Source organism: Epinephelus moara, chromosome 6, assembly GCF_006386435.1.
Source record: "Epinephelus moara isolate mb chromosome 6, YSFRI_EMoa_1.0, whole genome shotgun sequence".
Lineage (NCBI taxonomy): Eukaryota > Metazoa > Chordata > Actinopteri > Perciformes > Serranidae > Epinephelus > Epinephelus moara.
The window spans coordinates 31,896,016-31,909,038 of NC_065511.1; the positions used below are offsets into that span (position 1 = coordinate 31,896,016).

Consider the following 13,023-nt stretch of genomic DNA (forward strand, 5'->3'; position numbering starts at 1 on the left):
TGTGTGAGGGAGGGGAAGGTGGCAGAGCTGGCTGGCCAGAGCTGTTTACTACACCTGTCACCAGCACTAAGACAACAAGATTAGCAGCAGGTTAGCATCCCGGTGACATCTCAGACAGACTAATGAAGATTCAGAGTGAAGAAGAGAAGATTTGACGATTAGGATGGAAACATTCACACACAGAGTGTACATGTGAAGAGCTGAGAATGACTCAACATAATGACACACACACACACACACACACACACACACACACACACACAGACACACATGCATCTTATAGTCCATCTCATTGCTTTTAAGAGGGGCTTACTGTGGCCGTGGGGATTCTCAAAACAACAGATTCTTTCCCCTGTGTCACCCAGGCTTACAGGCCCATTACACTGATTGGAGCATACAGCCTAATCTGGTTCAAAACACACAGGACCCCAGGTCACTGAGTGTGTGTTTGTGCGTGTGTGTGAGAAAGAGAGACAGAGGGACAGATAGAGAGTGTGTGTGCCTGCTACAGTTTATTACCGATCCATTGTTAGAAGGTGCCATTATTAAAACCCTCCTGATCATTAAGACAATTACGAGTCTCCCAACCCGATATACCTTACATTATATGATACTTTTATATTATTCTTCTTGGTTAATTTCAAAGCATACTCATGCATAAGCCCATTTTAAAATCACAGCGTTCATGTTACTGACTTTGTGCGCCTGTCTTCATGATCTCTGTTGCAGCGTTAACAGAAGATGGAGACGAGAGGAGGTGTGACAGTTTCCATGGTGACATGTGACTCTCAGCACAGGAAAATCCACCCATCTATCTGCCTTACTGTCACACGTCTATCTACCTGTCCATCTATCCATCTATCTATCTATCTAGTTGTCTCTCTACATTTAAGCTTTGTTATGATGGCGAGACCTACCTTTGTGCATGCCAGTGTATTTGTCCTTAATCACAGTTAGCTCATAGATCTTGCCAAACTGCTCGAAGATAGGCTTGAGGTCCTTCTCTTCCAGATTCCGGGGAATCTGCCCCACGAACAGCTTGATGGCGTCGGCCTCCTTCATCAGGACAGAGTGGAGAGGAGGACTGGGTACTGCAGGGGCTGAGGGACAAACAGATCAGGAGCAGGTATCCCTGGAGAGGAGCAACCAATGCTGGGTGAGTCTTTGGGTCACAACCGGAGAAGTGAACAATAATAGTCACAAAAAAAAAAAAAAATCAGTTCGTATTCAGTGTGTGATTTATGGTATGTGTGTGTGATAATAAATGCATAATTAATACACTTAACAGACTTTAAAACTCCTATGTTATCTCAATAATATTTGTAGTATTCCCTCAGGGGTTTGTGTTTTATATGTAATTTATTAGATTTATTAATGTGTTAGGACTAAAAACAAAAAATAACAATATAAATTCATAATAAAATGTCTTATTTAAATATGCTTTTAGGTATAAAATGTGTGCCCAAATTATGAAAATAAATGTACAGATTATTTGCGTGATAAATCTGAGTATTTATTGCCCAGCCGGATGACAAAGGGCTCCAGTAGCTTCTGGTAAAACAATTATGCAAATGTTAATTAGCCAATCAAAAAACACTAATGTGACTTTTTTTTCTGCCCAATTGAATATAAATATATAATAAATCGAAAATATCTGTAAGCATTCGTTACCTTTTGGAGGATAAACAGCGTGCAGGATCCCTACACATGAGAAAGAGAAGAAACAGCGTGATTGGGGGTAAATCATTGCAATAGAGCGGTTTCTTTGTTTAGCCAGCTGTAGGTTACAGCATACACACGGATGTCATGGGGCTCCCTTGCTCTTTGTCCGATCCCCCCTCAATGTACACATACACATACACACACGCGCGCGCACGCACACACACGAGCAAACAACAAAACAACACGGGGGAAAATAACATACAAGCTACATATATCACAGCTCTTACCGTTTTCAGATGATGCTTATGTGCGGAGTGTTGTCTGTGCAGATGGGGTGTTAAAGAGGGATGCTCTCTGTTGGGTCCCCGTTGTTGTCCTCACCGCGCTCTCTCCGTCCCGTCCTCCTTCCTCCCCTCTCTCTGGATGCTCTCCGCTCTTTGTGCCAGCCGTGCTCTCCCTCTCCACCTCCTCCTCCTCCTCCGCCTTCTCCTCGGTGTACAGATACAAGAGGCTCGGTTGTGGTTTTTACCCCCGGTGTGGAGGTCTAGAGGTGGCGGAGGAGAGTCCTAGCAGGTGAGTCTGAATCACAGCTTGTCACCCGTCCCGCTGAAATTCAACCAACGTCTCGGTTCTTTAAATCCACAGTGGACGTTGCTAGCTAGTTTCACTTCCACCACCCGAAGCCCAGCTCTTAATTTGGATTTAATTACAAAGTGATAACACGCTAACAAACCGCTTCAGCTCGGGTAACATCCAACAGTTTAAACTCGCTTGGTCGCGTGAGAGTTTTTCCCAGCCTTGCCGTTATTGTTCCATCCAGTAATGGAGGCTAATCTTACTTACTATTCTTGCTAATTTCTGATTTCTTGTTGCGTCTCACCCGACCAACGGCTGGATGGCTTTTCACGTCCTATGCCGGTATCTCCTCTACTCTCTTTCTCTCCCTCCCCCCTCTTCTCACCGAAGCGGTTGCTAGCTTGTGACGTAACTGTCAGGGACCGTCGATAAATATGGCCGACTCTTTCACACGAAAAAATAAATTAAACTGCCCCTAACTCGCTCAATAGCCGTTACACCTCCACTCGTTACCCTTATCGATATGCGCACCGTCTTCAAATCAACAATACGACTTTTTAGATATGCTTTTAAAGTGTTTCCCCGAGCGTAGTTTTGCGGGTGAAACTCTTCCACACGTTCCCTAGGCGACACCGTGCGCGGAGCCGCCTATTGTTCTAGCCGCGAGCCCTGGCCTTGGTGCTGAAACGATGCCTCTTGACGTGAAGCCGAAGCGCGCCGCCGCTCACGTGCACGCCGTCACGACTACTACAGCTGTTCACGCCCGAGCCCGAAATCACGCTCACACCCACTCAGAGTAAAAATGTGTGACAGAGGAAAGGAGAGATAGCTCCGGGTTGGAGTTGGCCTACTTTACAGCCTGTACTTTGGGAAAACCGGCCGACATTGGGCCGTTTCACTGAGATATGTAAAAACATGCAGTGTCCAGTGTTAATGCCAAACAAAGTAACCGCCACAGGACACCATCTTTATCATCTTTAATGTGTAGGGGGAAGATGCCCCCCTTTAGAAAGTCAATATACTGTAAAATTAAAAAATACGTGGATATGATTTCAGCATGTATACATGATAATGCATAAACCAACACACTGTTAGGAGAAATAAATTGGTACTGTAGCCATTTTTGTTGTTAACGCAAAAAACTAAAAGATGCTAGAGATAAAAAAGAGCTATCAAACTAAATAAATCAAACTAAAATCCCAGCCCTGGCTCATCATTGGTTTATCTAGAAGCCTTGTAGTCTTTCCTTAAGGCTTTTTGTTTCAAGATGTCTTCCTCAAACAAGCTTGCTAAAAATGTTGGCTAATTATAGCTCGCTAGCAATGCTAATTATTGCTAGCTAGCCAGCTAATAACATTAGCAAGCTGTTAAAACTACAATACTATGCTACTACTATATGTAGATATGAACTATATAAAATCACATACAACTATATACTAGATAATCTAATTAAATGATATTTTGCAGCCTTTCTTTTTGTAAATGATTCAGCTCTTTAAATTAAGACTTTAAATATGGGAGTTAGAGTTGATGATCAGGCTGTGCGTATATTATTATATGCGGATGACGTAGTTTTGCTTGCTGAAAATGAAGAAAATCTGCAGAGCATGTTGAACACTGTCGAGGAATGGTGCTGGAAATGGAGACTAGTGGTAAATCAGGACAAAATGTTTCAGAAGAAAATCAGTGGAAAGAAGTTCAGTTGTTTTCAATTTTGGTTCATTAGTGCAGTCAAATACTGAAGTATAAATACCTTGGCCTGATCCTGGATGAACACGTCATTTAAAGGAACTGTCAGGGTTGTAGCTCATTCAGCAGATATAGCGCTAGGATCTGTACGAAACAAAGTTCATACAAAGTTTTCTGGGTGTCCAGAAATTTACTCAAGGTTTAGCCATTAGTGGAGATAGGCCTATGGGACGGGAACGTCCAAACACCAGACATAAACGTCACATGTTTCGGCTTTGGAATAGACATGTGAAGATGTCGGATCAGAGACTTACTATAAAGATATTTAACTGGGACACCTCCCACTGTCATCCCTGGGCTAATGAGTTGAAATTATTATTTTATTTGGACAACTTGCCATTTATTTTCCAGAACAGGCTAACCTGTGATATTCCGGACATTAGCGGTGAAATATTTCACATTTTTAGAGAAAAATGGTCTGGTGACATATGGTATAAACCTTAACTTAATAAAAATACATTGATCAGTTTACATTTAAAACGATTCTGGCAGAATAAATCTCACGAATGCAGCAATTCAGATGAAATATCGCTGTTTACTGGAGCATATGTATTCAATACATGTGTTGAGAGTAGACTTAGTGCCATATATTGGTTAGGAGAGGCATTAAGGGGGTGGGGGGGCATTTTACCCCATCATACCTTGTGTGCGTGTGCAGAGTCTTGGAGGGATAGATTGAGTGAAAAGAGAGAGTCATAGGGTTCATGGTAATTTACTGCTAAAGGTCACCATCTGCCTGCCTTGCCTCGTGCCCTCTGTGAGCTAGCATCCCCCGCCACATTTATCCACCATATACACCCCCCACCCCCCTCACAGCACACACACACACACACACACACACTTATATGTATATCATCACACTAGGGGCTTTCTTACAATAACAGCACCGGCAGAGGAGGCACGCAGCGCCCTGAGGATGTGAACGGTGTGCAGGCAGCGGGCAGCACGCCACCAGGGCTGTTAAGCCTCCCTGCACGATGGAGGAGAAACAGCTACACCGCACGCAAGTGCAGGAGTAGGGGTGCTGAGGAGGGAAACTTTATGTTACTCAGCTGTCCAAAACAGACTATTCCTGGCCAACACCTTTAGTCTACGGACTGGTCTATCTTGTGCATACAGATACAGCAGTTAATGTTTTATGAAACTTTTAAACATATGTCTGTGTCACTGGTCTGAGCTTATTCATGAACATAATCCTATTATCCAAAATAAAATAGCCTTGAAATGTCCAGAAACACTTTAGAGATCCCAGAAGGGAATTTAGCTACCATTAAGGACACAGAGGACACTGTTCTGTTATTTCTTACACCTGTGGGGAGTTCATATCACACTATAGGTGTAGATTTCGGTCTCCCTCAGTATGTACAACATGTGCATTTGTCCTCCAATAAAAACATGAAAGTAGCAGTGGATTTTATTTTGACAAAGTGAAAGACATTTACACTATAAATGGATGTGGGAAAGGCACAAATTGGTGCATAAATACTCACCAGAGTACAGAAAATTTAGTGTTTGATATTCAAAATTTTCTGCCGGACCCCACCTTTTTTTTTTAATGTGTTGTACATAATGTTAAACAAAACCTACATCATTGCATTCTACAATTAAAAACCTACACACGATGGATATTGTTCATACCACCAGGCCTATTATACCTCAGACTTGTTAAGGATTACATCTGCTCCCCACTACCCAGCACACACGCCATAGCACATGTCGTCCACATCACTTTCCTCTAGGCTCATCACAAAGCTCAAGAATCTGGGATTAAACACCTCACTGTGTATGTGGGTCCTTGACTTCCTGACAAGCAAATCCCAGGTGGTGGGAGTGGGCGGACACACCTCCTCCACCCTCATCCTTAACACTGGTGCACCACAGGGCTTTGTTTTAAGCCCCCTGCTGTACTCCCTGTACACGCAACTGTAGCCAATTTAGAGTCCAACACCACCATCAAGTTTGCTGAGGACAAAGCTGTGGTGGGTCTGATCACAGATAACAACGAAAAAGCCCACCTGAAAGAGGTGGTGTCAAGACGTCAGCAGCACTAAAGAGATGATAGTGGACTTTGGGGAGAAGCAGCAAAGAGAGTACATTCTCATAATATCAATGGGTCCTCGGTAGAGAGGGTGGACATCTTTAAAGACCTTGGAGAGCCTGACCTGGGTGCTGCATACTGACTCAGTGGTGAGAAAAGCAAGGCAGAGGCTGTTTTACCTGAGACACCTGGGGAAATTCTGAGTATCCCCTCATATACTGAGGAATTCTACTCCTGCACCATCGAGAGCATCCTGATAGGGAACATCACTGCCTGGTATGAGAGAGGACTGCAAGGCCTTGCAAAGAGTGGTTCATTCAGCTGAACATATGCTAGGCGCTTCTTTACCCTGCCGAAAGGATGTTTACACCAGATGCAGCAAAAGTAAGGCCAGAAGAATTATTAAACATCCCGCCACCCGGGTAACTGTCTTTTCTCCCTGCTGAGGTTGGGAAGAAGGTACCAGTTGCACCAGGCCAACTTAGAGGATCAGGAAGAGCTTCTATCCTCACCCACATGGATTTTAAATAAGACCTAGATTGCATTTCACTGAAGTGAAATTCTATTCAGATGATTTCATGCGACGAATGAATTGAATTCAAATGAAAATGTTATTTTAACACAGTTGCTCAACCTTTTAAACTTTCAAACTCTTCTTCCCTGCTTTCACTTTGTTTCTCTGTTGGCTCTCCTCAACATAGTCAGACGCTCCTACATTTACACCTCAGGCATGAAGACATATCTGACCTCTCTCAACTTGGCAAAGAACGCTTTCTGGTATTATGCATTGTGGGTTTGGAATAATCTGCCTGATGAAGTTGCTTTGGAAATGCTGCCTTCATATCAGACATTAAAACTCACATGTAACATAAAAAATGCTTCATGTCATTCAGGTCGTATCATTTTAATTGCGAACGTTGTAAACTGACTGTGTCGTTATCATTTGATTACTGATCAAACTGATTTTATGATGCCATTTAGGCCAGGTAAGAGATTATGGGCCTTGTGCAGCGACATTCTCTTAAATGTCTCCTATATTTTCCCTTAATTTTCTTTTAAGAGAAAGAAGAGTTTGTGAACAGGCAGTGGGCCCATACTGTTTCCTGCATAGTGAATTAAATGAATGAGATCAAACTGTAAATCTAAGATTCTGTTACTGCATTTACTTTTTCTTGTGTAAAATATTTCTAGAAATGTATTTTACTTACTGTTCAACTGTAGTTAGAGATTGTTTGATACCAGCCAGCTGCCATTGTGTCACACTGATGAGTTCACATTGGTCCGGTGCTGCGCTGTGCATCCAACTTCAAAAGTATTTGCATCTTTCTATGCATAGACAGCCCAGATGTATGAGAAGACCATCTCTTTAACCATCCAGATCTGCTCTCACCCAGGTGTGCTCAATGATGAATCCCATCTGATTATGAGTAACCTATCTGCATAGGTGACACCCCCTAAACACAGGATAAAGGGCAGGTATTGTGCCATGTGCAAATGCTCTGGCACAGGCCCAAGAATGGGAGAGACGCCACCAAAGCAGTAGTGAAATTAGTTTACTGTTGTCAAACCTTTACGTAAACATGACTTTTCTAAAAGGGAGTTACAGGAAAATCAAAAACCCAGCAATGGCAAAGCTTCAGTGATGCTGTAAATGGTGTGTCAGCAGCAGTGATCAAGGAAGTATTCAGATACTTTACTTATGTTAAAGTACTTATACCACACTGTAAAAATACTCTGTTACAACAAAAGCCCTGCACTGAAAATGTTACTTAAGTAAAAGTATATGCGATCAGGAAAATGTATTTAAGTATAATAAAAGTACTCAATGCAGAAAATTTAAATAAATCTTATGAATAAAAATAAAATGGACTGATAGTGTTTCTTTAGCCCACAAATTTAATAATCCTATCATTATAATTACTCTAAAAGTAAATTTAAAAAATATATATTTTTATGTTCCTCAGACTTAAACTTACGTTACCTTGCAATGCACAAACAATTTGGGGAAATAACTTTTTTTTTTCCTTAACTTAGTAAGAGTGTTTTAGACCAGTGGTTCCCAACTGGTGGGTCGCAGTCCAAAAGTGGGTTGTGGGTCCATTCTGAATGGACCGTAAGTGACTCGCAGTCATGTCAAGTTTGTAAAAAACACACTTTATGTTTAAGTACAGTGCATTTTCCGCACAGAACTTTTATTTTGAAGTACCGTGTCCTGCTATAGAGTGAGTGATTAACCGCCAGCTACTTGACAGAGACACCAAACTAGCTCGACAACATGGACAAGCACAAGCACAAGAATGATGCTGAATATATTAAACTGTGTGGCCCTTGAACTAAAGACTACGGAGAAATCTGGACCCTGTGGCTGGACCAGTTGGGAACCACTGGTTTATACTGCTTGTAAAATTGAATCTTACCTAAGAGCAGAGCAAAAATAAGGAAACATTGGTGAACCCCAGGAATCAGCTGATACTAACAAAATAAGAACAGAAACAGAAAATCTGCCTGTATATCAGGTCTTGCATGATGCCCAAAGTAATTCAAGAGACTTCCTGGTCAAATAATTATGTTCATTCATTAATTAAAACATATTTTGGATGACCTCATCAAGCTCACAAGCAAATTCAACAAACTATTTTTATTTAAAAAGAAAGAGCTTGTCCCAATGAAAGAGGCATTTTCCCTGCAGACCAAACTGGGCCTGTTCCCTCATGACTCAAGACTCAACAGCGCCATCGTTTGGAGGAAGCTGGCTACATCACCCAAAAGCAATCATGACACACCACTTAATTTCCGTGTTGTTTTATTTAAAATGAAGCTTTGAGATAATAATTTTTCCACACTGTTTTTTGTTTTTGCATGATAAAAAAAAAAAAAAAAAAAAATCTGTCTGTGTATCAACAATAACAATCTTATAAACTCTGGTGGTAACAAAGAAAATTTGCTACAGCTTCTTAAAACAAAAATAAATTACATGTTCTTTCGATAATAGATAAATTACTATCCTTTGTTTGTTTTTATATAAAAAGTAATTTTTTTACTACGAGGGATTAGAGACAAGAATGACACATTCAAAGCCACGATCGCAACACACACATTCACACATGCACATACATGAGCACACAGACACGTCACACACGCAAACATCCAAATCTCACGAGTACGATGACATCACTGATTCTCTTGTCGAATGCAAAATAGTTATATGACAGTTAGATGTGGATAAATGTTGGATAATTGTCTACAACAACACTTCTGATACCTCTACTCAGTTATAAAACATAAGCACCTACTATGTTCAAAGAAATTATAGACATTAAAACATATCTGACAAATATACAGACTCCTCACCTTTGAGTGGGCAGGGTGTGTGTGTGTGTGTGTGTGTGTGTAAAGAGTAAAGTAACAACAGTAATAAGAGAGAAAAAGCATAAAGAGTACTTACACACATATACAGAGGTTTACTCTCAGGTCAGAGCAGAATGACTGCGTTTAACGTATTAAAGGACTGTTGTAAGAAAGCAGCTTTCTCCGTCTACATGAGGTTTACTAATTCTGGCTTCACCTACTCTCACAGGACAGATTCATCATCATCTCCTCCTCAGATGGTGATGACGGATGCATAAAGAGAGGATATTGAGATGAGGCGAGGAAACAGGGAGGATATAAAGATGAGGGGTTTTTTTTAATACCTTGGCAAATCATCGTGGTGCTGTGATCACTAAATTGCAAAATTAGGTCACTGCAGCCCGGTGGCCAGAAGAAAATGTTGGCATTGTACATTTCTGCAAAGCACGAACGTTTCTTAAGTGACATTATATGAGCTGAGTTTGTCATCTGGAGGTGGACGGGGGGGTGAGACGCCTGCCAAGCTGCAGACCTCTGTTTGAGACCAACAAATAAACAAAACTGGTTGTTTTTTGGCGAGTTAAGCGGGTTGATTCCTGCCGCTTCTTAGGCACCAAACGTGGGTGTTTTGCAGCAACCTGCTGCTATTTTTCCAGCAGCTTTATTAGCAACCAGTTGCTGTTTTTACAACAGCTTTTTAGGCTCCATAAGGGGTTGTTTATTACTGGGACATAGCTGCTTTTCCCGCCCCCTAAACTGGGTATTTTAAGGCCAAAAATGGTCTTTTTCTAATCATAACAGTGTTTTTTGTGCCAAAACCTAACCACAGTTAACCACAGTGCTGTTAAGCATAAACGTAAAGTTTGAACTGAACTGAGAATTGATTTCAAAATCTTGCCATTTGTGTAGAAATCACTCTGTGGCTCAGCACCCAACAAATCTCTGTCATGCTTGTGACATATGACCCTTCTAGGATCCTGAGGACATCTGGGGCTGTCCCACTGTTTTGTTCTGACTAAGAGTCAGAACAAAACATGGTGAAGCAGTGTTTTGTTATCATGCAGCACAAACCTGGAATAACCTCTTAGATGATGTTAGACAAGCCCCAAAGCTATGAAAAATTCTTTTTTTACACTGCCTACGCCACTCTGCAATGACGGCAACCTTATTTTTAAACTAAATTTCAAATCATTTTAAATAACTTTTGTATGATTGCACCTCTTGTCTGCACTTTTGCTAATTTAAATTATGATTTTTTTTTTAAATTGTAAATCATTCAGTAATCAATTTTACCTTTTTTCTCTTTACTCTTTTCTGTATGTTTCATATTGTATTGCTCTGTAAAGCACTTTGAGTTGCCCTTGTGTATGAAATGTGCTTGACAAAATAAAGCTGCATTGCCTTCAAAGTATCTGCTACATAATAATGTGCAATTGTAACATAGCTGTGGTTTGCAGAAACGTACAATGGCAACATTTCATCTGCCGACTGAATTGGCCATCTCGTTTTACATCTCCAAACCTGTGCATCACCAAGTTCATGGTTTAAAGGCGACATTTTAAATTTTTCCTATTGTCAAGAAATCCCATGAAGAAACACATATAGGCTGAGTAGCCTCAAAGAGCTTATTTCTCTGTGCGTAAAACTCCTCTTAAAACCACGTCTGTTAATCAGCAGCTGAAAATAGTCCCTAACAAAAACATTATTTACTCTTTTTTTTTTTAAGTAAAAACTACACTGCCCAGCTGTTTCAAGAAAATTACTGAGCATTTAAAAAACAAATGAAAATGTATCACACATTGTTGGTTTGGTCTTTTCATGTGATTTGTTGACAAGGAGAAAAGTATACACCAGTCTTATCACTTGATTTTTTGTGTGTGTGTGTGTGTGTGTGTGTGTGTGTGTGGGTTATTCAGTGAGCAGCAGCTTTAGTTTAGTAAAAAGAAAAAACTATGAATCTTCACACCAGCAGCTCTCTTTAAAGTGAAACAGACAAGTCTTTAGCTTTAATTGATCATTATGAAGTAAATGAGGATTGCATATGTAATGGCTATAGAATAATGACACCATCTTGCTCTCCTGGGGAAATTACGGCTCATTTTACAGTACAAAGGGAGTGTGTCGACTGTGGCAGCGGCACCAACAATAACACCACTTAAAAATTTGAGGGAGTGAAAAGTTAAGAAGTTGTCTGTTTCCTCTTTAAAACCACTACATGTGTATGTAACTGACATGAATATGTCTGTGCTGCTTGTTTAAAGGTAAACTATGCAGGATTGTTGGTTACTGTTTGTAAAGACACTCGCCATTGAAAGTGAAAGACAACCCTAGATTTATTCTTGTTTGGCGTTTTGCTTCGCTACATTTAAAAATTTTTGGTGCAGTGTCTCTTGGATGCCTGCTGCTTACTTTCTGACATCCTGATGCTACCTTTTCATAAACCCCTGCCCTCACATGAGCACTGCGAGGGTACACGGCACGCCCATAAACGTCCTGTGCACAGAAAATAAAAGGAAATAAGAAAATACAAGCACCGCCACACACTTTTAGTGGGTCATAAGTGAAGATTGAGAGGGATTACTTCTGTATGAGTCTGTATTTGTTTTAGGAAAATCCTGCATAGTCTATCTTTAACGTCCATGTCTCATCATCCCTCTAGTTTGGGAGGATTCTCACCTCTTCCCGCTCTGATATATTTGGTCACGTACTGCCATGGTCACCCCACTCCTTTGGTTCATCTGTCCAAATACTGAACTCGACAATAAGAGGACGCTTGAGGAGAATTTTTTGGCAAACAGAAAAAGACGTACGATATGTTAATGAAATCCTTCTAGCTGAGCTGGGTGCACACAGCAGATCTATTCCAGTAGATCCTCAGCACACGTAGCACTACAGTATACACAGTTTGTCTAGCACACATGGTAATTATTTGTTCAGCACGTTTCTTTTCATAATTAGTGGTATGCATGTCTAATTACGTCTGTTTTAAGATCCCGTAGATTAAAGAGAATCTTAAAAAAAAAAAAGGCTAAATTTGCTGTTGAAACACAGCTGTGTCCATAGTGAGCACCTTCCTTTATAATCTCTCAGCCTTAGAAATGAGAGTTGAAACTGCAGCGAATGCATCACCCAGCCCCGTGTGTGACACATTACGAACCTGTTAAAGCTAACGCACAAAGTAAACAGATGCAATCTCAGTGGAGTACGTGGTTCTAATAGACGATATGAGATCGTATACAGAGAACTGGGAAAAAGGAACCGGCTGCTTTCACAGTGTTTTACCTGAAGAATCAGGAGAAAATAGCTAAATGTTATCTGACGGCCATCACAGGGAATACGTCTACACTGGGCTGTCCTTTCTACAGGTTTATCATGTCGGGGGTGATCAGCCCTTTGACCTCATCCTTGACTTCTGGCACACCTGGGCTGTCTGTGTGATTGGCTGGTCAGTGCCTCTTGGCCCGCTGAGCACTCTGGGTACACGAGGCGCAACAGTTGGTCTTATAGTAGGAGTAGACGCACAGCCTGGCCTGAACCACCATCACACAGTTGTGACGTCTGTCCCGGCAGTTTTCATCTGTGAGCAGACAAGCAGAGACAGACGGGCTGATGGTGAGAAATATGAAAGACACACATAAATATACAGTCAC

At 41.1% G+C, this 13,023-nt stretch overlaps 2 protein-coding genes across 3 annotated transcripts in view; both read right to left on the reverse strand.

Moving 5' to 3' along the window:
• LOC126391853 (CUGBP Elav-like family member 3) overlaps positions 1-2,614 on the reverse strand; it is a 29,496-nt gene extending 26,882 nt beyond the window's left edge. The window contains exons 1-3 of one of the 2 annotated variants that reach the window (XM_050046816.1): positions 1,950-2,614; positions 1,672-1,701; positions 918-1,132 (exon numbers count right to left, since the gene is read on the reverse strand). In XM_050046816.1, the coding sequence (XP_049902773.1) occupies positions 918-1,062 (145 nt within the window). In that variant the 5' untranslated portion in view covers positions 1,063-1,132; positions 1,672-1,701; positions 1,950-2,614. The remainder of the gene's footprint in view (positions 1-917; positions 1,133-1,671; positions 1,702-1,949) is intronic. The other variant, XM_050046817.1, reaches the window with a different exon arrangement.
• A 6,197-nt stretch (positions 2,615-8,811) lies between these two features.
• The window catches only part of adamtsl4 (ADAMTS-like 4), a 56,268-nt gene continuing 52,056 nt past the window's right edge, over positions 8,812-13,023 (reverse strand). The window contains exon 17 of the mRNA XM_050046115.1: positions 8,812-12,950. Within this exon, the coding sequence (XP_049902072.1) occupies positions 12,820-12,950 (131 nt within the window). The 3' untranslated portion in view covers positions 8,812-12,819. The remainder of the gene's footprint in view (positions 12,951-13,023) is intronic.